Source organism: Carlito syrichta, unplaced genomic scaffold (genome assembly GCF_000164805.1).
Source record: "Carlito syrichta isolate Samal-C Ts95f unplaced genomic scaffold, Tarsius_syrichta-2.0.1 Scaffold316302, whole genome shotgun sequence".
Lineage (NCBI taxonomy): Eukaryota > Metazoa > Chordata > Mammalia > Primates > Tarsiidae > Carlito > Carlito syrichta.
In genome coordinates, this window is record NW_007260398.1 from 1094220 (window position 1) to 1102178 (window position 7959).

Sequence of the window (7959 nt, forward strand, 5' to 3'; positions counted from 1 at the left end):
CCAGCACCCAGGCTGGAGTGCAGCAGCCCCCGCAGCCTCGACCTGCTGGGCTCCGGCGAGCCTTCCACCTCAGCCTTCCAAGGAGCCGGAACTACAGGCGCGTGCTACCACGCCTGGCTAATTTTTGATTTATTGTAGAGATGAGGTCTTGCCAAGTTGCCCACACAGGTCTCGAACCTGCAGACTCAAGCAGTCCACTCACCTCCACCTCCCAAAGCTCTGGGATTACAGGCTGAGCCACTGAGCCCAGCCTGACTTACTTTTTTTTAGGTGGAGGATCTCACTTTATCACGCAGGCTGGAGCATGGTGCCTTGATCACAGCTTACCACAGCCTCAAACTCCTGGGTTCAAGCAATCCTACCACATCCTCCCACCAGCCTCCTGAGTAGCTGGGACTACAGGTGCACATCACCATGCCTGGCTGATTTTTTTTAATACTTTGGAGAGATGAGGTCTCCCTACACTGATCTTGCCTACACTGATCTTGAACTCCTGGCTCAAGCAGTCCTCCTCCCTTGACCTCCCAATATGCTAGGATTATAGGCATGAGCCACCTCACCCAACCTCATGTTACTTTTAAGAAAAACAAATTGACATTTTTTTTTTTTTTTGAGTTGGAGTCTCACTCTGTTGCTCAGGCTGGAGTACAGTGGCCTACTCATGGCCACCCCAGCATCAACCCGCTGGGCTCCAGCGATCCTTCCACCTCACCTACTTCTAAGTAGTTGGAACTACAGGCACAAGCTACCACGCCCAGCTTTTTTTGTTGTTTTTTTTTTTAATTGTAGAAACAAGGTCGCACCAAGTTGCCCAGGCTGGCCTCAAACCCATGGGCTTAGGCAATCCACTCGCCTCGGCCTCCCAAAGTGCTGGAATGATAGGTTGAGCCACCGAGCCTGGCCTATTTCTCCTTGAATTAGAGGTGGCATTAAAAATATTTTTTAATTTTTGAAGTTCTTTTTTCCTATTAATGACTTTCTAGATATGTTTACTTCTTACCATCAAGTGTTCCTTTTCATTTGGAATTCATAGACTGAAATGCCAACTATACAATAGACTTCTTTTTAGTGGGCTCACAATTACAGAATATCTTTAACTGCACCTTTTAAAAATACGTTTGCATTGTGGCAAAGGGCACCTAAAGGATGACTTTGACTTAACAATGTGACACACCTGAGTGTTTCCGAGTCCTCACTGAATCCTAAAAAGGTGATTTTGTGTTTACCTGGTTAATATGGACACCGTAGGGGAAGGAAGTAGGTTGTTTAAATGACTTGTGGAATTAGTTTTCCAGGACTTTAAGAAAATCTAAAAGCTCAGAATTTAACTTCTCTTGGAAAAGAGTTAAGAGAATTTAAAAGCAAAATAAGAGAGACAAGTGTCCAGTGACAGGATTAAGTTTCAGATGTTAACTCTGTGGATACCTAAACCAAGTAACAAACCCCACAGTGATAGTGACTTTTGTGCTTTTGCATCCCTTGAGTAAATTAGGAAAAGCCATTTATCCCTGTGGTGTGTCACAGGTGAGATCACAGCTTTGAACATATTAGAAAGGTGTCACTGTTTGTCTTTTGTTAATGAGTTGACTTTGTATCCATAATGGTTTCTGTCAGTATTGCTTACACGTATTACCAAATACCTTCCTGTTAGACCAAAAGCACTGTTGGGTAAGTGAATAAGGACTAAGGCATTAAGTTGGTTAAAGAGCAAGAAACCTTACATTGGCTCTCAGGTGGTAGTCAAGTCAGTCAGCATTTGTAGGCTCTGCCTGAGAGATATAAGGTTATTCTTTAATAAGCTGTTCTATCTGAACATATAGCCCTGCTAGAAAGTAAATTTCCTTAAGTTTCCTAAGTCAGTAACACATAAGGGGCACTGTTTACTGCTAAGTCACCAATAGAATTAAGTGCAAAATTTTTATGGTGATGATGATGATGAATTGCATTATAGTTTCCAAAATGTGTAATATAATTGTGGGCATGTTGGCGATCATTTTAGATTTGTGTGTTCATCACAGTAACTTAATTTCCTTAAGAGCAAGTGGCTATTAAGTAATTCAATTTATTTTATATGGTAAATGTTATGTACCTGAAGAGTGATCTTGAAAGTCGCTATTAGTATGTCTTTATTCCTCCTTTATTAAATGTCTTTATGAATCTTAGGTAGCGCTGGTTTACCCCAACAACGATCCAGTCATGTTTATGGTGGCTTTTTATGGATGTCTCCTGGCAGAAGTGATTCCAGTGCCTATAGAGGTACCTCTTACCAGAAAGGTAACATTACCAATTTTAAGAGGAATGTAGCCTAATGTCACATGTCAAGCATCAGGTTCTTGTTGGATTGATTGACTCTTTCAAGATACTAGAAGCAGTCTGACCTTTTTTAAAGTACTTGGCTTCACTTTCTAAAAACATGAAAGTTATAGAAAAACTATTAATATTCATGTGTCATCCAAATAACATGTTTTTCAGTTAAGATAGAATTTTTATAGAGTTGGATATCATTTAAAATATCATGGGGGCATACTTGACTTTCAACAATTACCATTTGTAAAGAGTCCTGCTCTTGCTTCCAAGACTATAGGTAATCCATATTAACGGCAGTTGAGACCTTTTTGTAAAAGGATTTCCTCTGTCATACAACCTAAGAGTTCCAATAAGTGGACGGTGATACCATGATGGTGTATTACTTCTCTAGATTATAGGATTTGACTTTGACAGCACATCAGCCTTACTAAAACAAAGCATATGTTTGACAGAGATTGCCATGTTTGACTGAGCAAGCTCTCCATGAACTATTTGACACTACCTTTTAACTGCACTCATGTGCAGTTTATTACTGAGGATGAATGTCAGAGACGAATATGGCAGATAACATGGATTTATAAGAAATCATTTTCCTAGAGGAATACAGACTGATAACATTCCTGAAGTTCTAGTTTATGAGATACTATTCTTCTTCGACATCAGGAAATCATTTGGTTGTTCTTAAATTATCATGTTGGCAGAATTTGTGTGGTTTCATGATGATACTTTTAAGATGATGTTTTAATGCAAATACTTTAGACTATATTTTGTTGTTTTTTGTTGTTGTTTTTGCTGCTGTTGTTGTAAGGCTAAAATCTACCTATTTTAAAATAGAATAATGAAACTGGTGTATGGATTTGCTATAACCATTCATTGACTTTTTTGTCAATTTGGGCATTTGGTGTCCATTTACATGAGTTATTTTGTTCTGGTGTGAATTGGTTTGATCTTGGATTTGGGGGTGGGATAAGGAGAAGGCAACATAAACATATTAACATTTATCTCATTTCCTCGAAACTAGTCTAAAAGAGGATCATTGCCAACCCTTGAATAAAAGGCTGGTAGATTCATCATTAGTAATGTCAGGTTACTAAAATGCTTGATTTGTACTTAGGACATCATCATATTATAGAAATTATTTTGGAAGAACATATTGTCATTGGATGTTGACATCTGCCAGATATCAGTGGGGCTCCGTGGGCGTTTCCACACAAGTGCCAGAACATGACTGAGTGTTAGGTTTGGGGTATGGCTGTGTTCACATTTGCGTCCCTGCCATGTTCATTATCTTTTCTCTACAGGATGCTGGAGGTCAGCAGATTGGCTTCTTGCTAGGAAGCTGTGGTGTTGCCTTAGCTCTTACCAGTGAAGTTTGTCTAAAAGGACTGCCAAAAACCCAGAATGGAGAAATTGTACAGTTTAAAGGTTAGTAATATGTGTACCTGAGTTGTCAGTTAAAAGTTAAAACTGAGTGTTTTAATGAGCATTTTAATTTAATAATAGCCAAGTACTTTTCATATATTTTCATTTTTAATTCTCATATGTGTATGAAGTAGGTGCCTTTATTACCCTAATTTTAGAGGTGAGGAAACTGAGAAACAGAGAGGTTAAGTAACTTGCCCAAAGTCGCAGCTAATAAATGGCAGAGCGGTGATTTGAACCCAAATCTGTCTGATTCCGCAGCCCACACCCTTAACCTTTACGCTGATGGTTGGAAAAAGCTTCCAGTCTGTACATTAAAGCTAAATGCTGCATGTAGAGACAGAGGATAGACCATTAACGTCAGTGGACTTCCACTGCCAAATGGGCCTCCCAGTTGTTCAGGTAATGCCAAGGCCTGGAATCAATGTGTGGAACGATTGTACTTTTGAAAAAAGGTATAATTGTCTGGTGATTTATCACTGAAAACTAATAAAAATAAAGTCTTCTATTGATTATAAAATGATCTTAATTTGGTCTCTCAATATTGAAAATGACCATTTCAGTGAGCATTCCTTCCCTGTTGGCTTAGTCAATTCAATTTTTACTTTGGGCTTGATTTAGGTTGGCCCCGGCTCAAATGGGTTGTTACAGATTCCAAGTACCTTTCAAAGCCACCTAAAGACTGGCAGCCACACATCTCACCTGCTGGGACAGAGCCTGCATACATTGAGGTAGGTCCGAGGCTATCAAACATGCCTTCTGGCTTCCCCTTTGATTTTGCCACCTTTTAAACTGCAAGACGAACTTGTTGTAGTTTTACTGTTAGACGATCCTCCTGCTTTGTGAAATTTCCATCTTTTGGCTTGTAAAGTACCTTGTCGTGCACCTTCTGTTTTAATTATTTTAATCATAAATATACATTCAAGAGAAAGGCAGCAAAGAAATTGATCCTTCATGTAAGAAAGTTACAAAAGACTTTAGAGAAGTATAAAGGAGCCAGGTGCATTGGCTCACACCTGTACTCCCAGCACTTTGGGAGGCAGAGACGAGAGGATTGCCTGAGACCAGCCTGGGTCACTGGCGAGACCTCATTTCTACAATAAATCAAAAAAGTTGGCCAGGCATGGTGGTGCGTGCCTGTGGTTTCAGCTACTTGGAAGGCTGAGGCGGAAAGATCACCTGAGCCAGCAGGTAAAGGCTGCATTGGCCGTGAGCGTGCCACTGCACCCCAGCCTGGGTGAGAGTGAGACTCCAACTCAAAAAGAGAAAGAGAGAGAGAGCAAAGAAATGACTTACTGGCAGAGAAATTTCTCTGCTGCTTATTTAGGGAGGTTTGGAGTAAGAGAATGGAGAAATAAAGAAGGAAAATATAGCTGTGCTTGAAAAGAACAAATTCAACAGCTGAAAGATGAAGAGCAGGAAAACCAAATGACTGGAGAACTTGGTATTGAAAGTTAGTGTAGGCAATATGCTCCCGTTGAGACTATGTCCTACTGCAAACCATGCACCGTGCTGAGGGCTTTAAAGCCTTTTCTCATTTAGTCCTCACAGGTACCCTGTGGGACAGATTATTATTAAATCTGCTTTATGGATGAAGAGACTGAGTCATAAAAGAACTTCGGTAGCTAACCAAAGGTCACATGACTCAAAAATGGCAGAGCTGGAACTCAGTCAGGTCTGTCTGGCTCTAAAAGCCATTCCCTTCACCACTCTGCATCTCACTTGAGACATATGCTTACCAATTGTTGTTAAATTAATAAATAGGCAAATCAGTACATTTTAAAAAAAGATTTGGGGGGAAAAATCGCCAACCTTAAACACTGTGGCAATAACAAGTAAAGATAGCTTCAAATACCTTTGACTATAAAAAAGAAGAGAGCAGACAGTAGCTCAAGAGCTGATGGAGCCATGGTGGATGCAAGGATGATTGTTTTTAAAGATGGAAGAGGGCTGGGTGTGATAGCTCACTCCTGTAATCCCAGCCTTTTGGTAGGCTGAGGCAGGAGATCATTTGACCCAGAAGTTTGAGACCAGCCTAGGCAATATAGCAAGACCTCGTCTCTACAAAAATTTAAAAAATTAGTCAAGTATGATGATGAGCTGTAGTCCTAGCTACTCAGGAAGCTGAGGCTCAAGCCCCGGAGTCAAGGCTGCTGTGGGCGGTGATCGTGCCACTGCACTTCAGCCTAGGCTACTGAGACGCCAGCTCAAAAAGGCAAAATAATAGGCCAGATGTGGTGGCTCACACCTGTAATCCCAGCACTCTGGGAGGCTGCAGAGGGAGAATCGCTTGAGCCCAGCCTGGGCAACATAGGAAGACCTAGTCTGTAGAAGAAATACAAAAATAAGCTGGAGTGGTGGTACACACCTATGATCCCAGCTACTCAGGAGGCTGAGGCAGAAGGATTGCCTGAGCTCTGGAGGTCAAGGCTGCGGTGAGCCTGGATTACACCACTGCACATCTGGGCGACCCTATCTCTAAATTAGATAGGTAGGTAGGTAGGTAGATAGATAGATAGATAGATAGATAGATAGATAGATAGATAGATAGATAGATAGATAAAAGATGGAAGAGATCTGAGTGTGTTCAACAGACAAACAAGAAATTTAAATATCAGATTTAGTGATCCTCTCTCATTCCATATCCTTTCTCAGTGATGACATGGTTCCTCACACTGTCCTCCTTAAAACCCTGGTCACCAGCTTCCTGGACTACTCTCTTGCCATTCTTCGACCTCACTGACCATTTCTCTTCAATCTTCTTTGTTGGTTCTTCCTCTGGGCGAGGGCCCTTCATCACATGGCTCTTTCTTAGCTCTCTGGCCTTTTCAGAATTACCACCCTCAATATTTCCAGGCTTCTGCTATTTGAATTAACTTGCTATTTCCACCTGGGATCCTCCTATTACCCATAGGACTCTGCTAGTGAGTTTAAAGTATCTGTGGGCATTAGGGAGCTGTGAAAGGGCTCGCATCAGTAGAGGGACAAGAATGAATTTGTTATAAAAAGATATATCTGGATGGGTTGGGTTAAGAAAGGGGATGGGGAGACCAGCTTTACAGTTGTTCAAGTGAGCCCAAGCTCTGGTAGTAGGGATAGAGAGAAGCAGATGGAATTGAGAGAAACTGAGGAAATAGAATGGGCAGGGCTTAGGGACTGACACTGGAGAGATAGGAGGCAAGAAAGACTTGGGTTTCTGATGTGGGCAGCTAGGCCAGTGGTGGCATTCTTCACTAAGATAGAGAAGATAGCAGGGGTTTCACAGGTGGGAGTGGGGTAGAGAATGCAGTGTTGGATACACTGGGTTTCGCAGGTCTGTAGGACATTCCAGGGGAACACCTGACTGTGAGTTTGGACCTCTCTGCAGGAGAGACCTGGGTTAGAAATCGAAAACAGAGTCATCAGGAATGCAGTACCCTGGTGGAATAAGGCAAAAAGCGATGGGGAAGTAGAGAACTTTCAGGGAGTGCCAGCCTCTGAGCGATGGGCAGAGAACATGAAGGAGCAGTGGGAAGGAGACATTGACAGACAGAAATAGAGAGAGAGAGAAAGAGAACAGGAGAGAGGAGTATCACAAAAGACAGGGAAGGAGAAGGTGTCAGGCACACAGCAGGCCAGGCACGGTGGCTCATGCCTGTAATCCCAGCACTTTGGGAGGCCAAGGTGGTAGGGTTGCTTGAACTTGGGAGTTTGAGACCAGCCTAGGCAACATAGTGAGACCTTGTCTCTACAAAAATAAAAAGTTTAGCCGGCCATGGTAGCATGCCCCTATAGTCCTAGCTACTTAGGAGGCTGAAGTGGGAGGATCGCTTGAGCCCAGAAGTTCAAAGTTACAGTGAGGAATGATGACATTACTGCAATCCAGCCTGAATGACAGAATAAGACCCCATCTCAAAAAAGAAAAGAGAGAGAGTTAGTCAAATGTTACAGAAAGGTCTGATAAGATAAGATATGCAAAATGTCAAAAAAATCAAAAGATTTAACAATCAAAAAGTTGAGGCTGGCCAGACTTGGTGGCTCAACCTGTAATCTCAGCACTTTGGGAGGCTGAGGCGAGTTAATTGCCTGAACCCACAGGTTCGAAACCGGCCCAAGCAACTTGGCAAGACCTCATCTCTACAATAGATCAAAAATTAGCAGCCGGACTCAGTGGCTTAGCCTGTAATCCCACGCTTTGGGAGGCTGAGGTGAGTGAATTGCCTGAGCCTGCAGGTTCGAGACCTGCCTGGG

At 42.2% G+C, this 7959-nt stretch overlaps 1 protein-coding gene across 2 annotated transcripts in view; it reads left to right on the forward strand.

Moving 5' to 3' along the window:
- DIP2B (disco interacting protein 2 homolog B) overlaps positions 1 to 7959 on the forward strand; it is a 142824-nt gene that overhangs the window by 68505 nt on the left and 66360 nt on the right. For both annotated transcript variants that reach the window (XM_021707017.1, XM_008074090.1), the window contains 3 exons: positions 2164 to 2274; positions 3609 to 3732; positions 4351 to 4460. In XM_021707017.1, coding sequence (XP_021562692.1) covers positions 2164 to 2274; positions 3609 to 3732; positions 4351 to 4460 — 345 coding nt within the window. The remainder of the gene's footprint in view (positions 1 to 2163; positions 2275 to 3608; positions 3733 to 4350; positions 4461 to 7959) is intronic.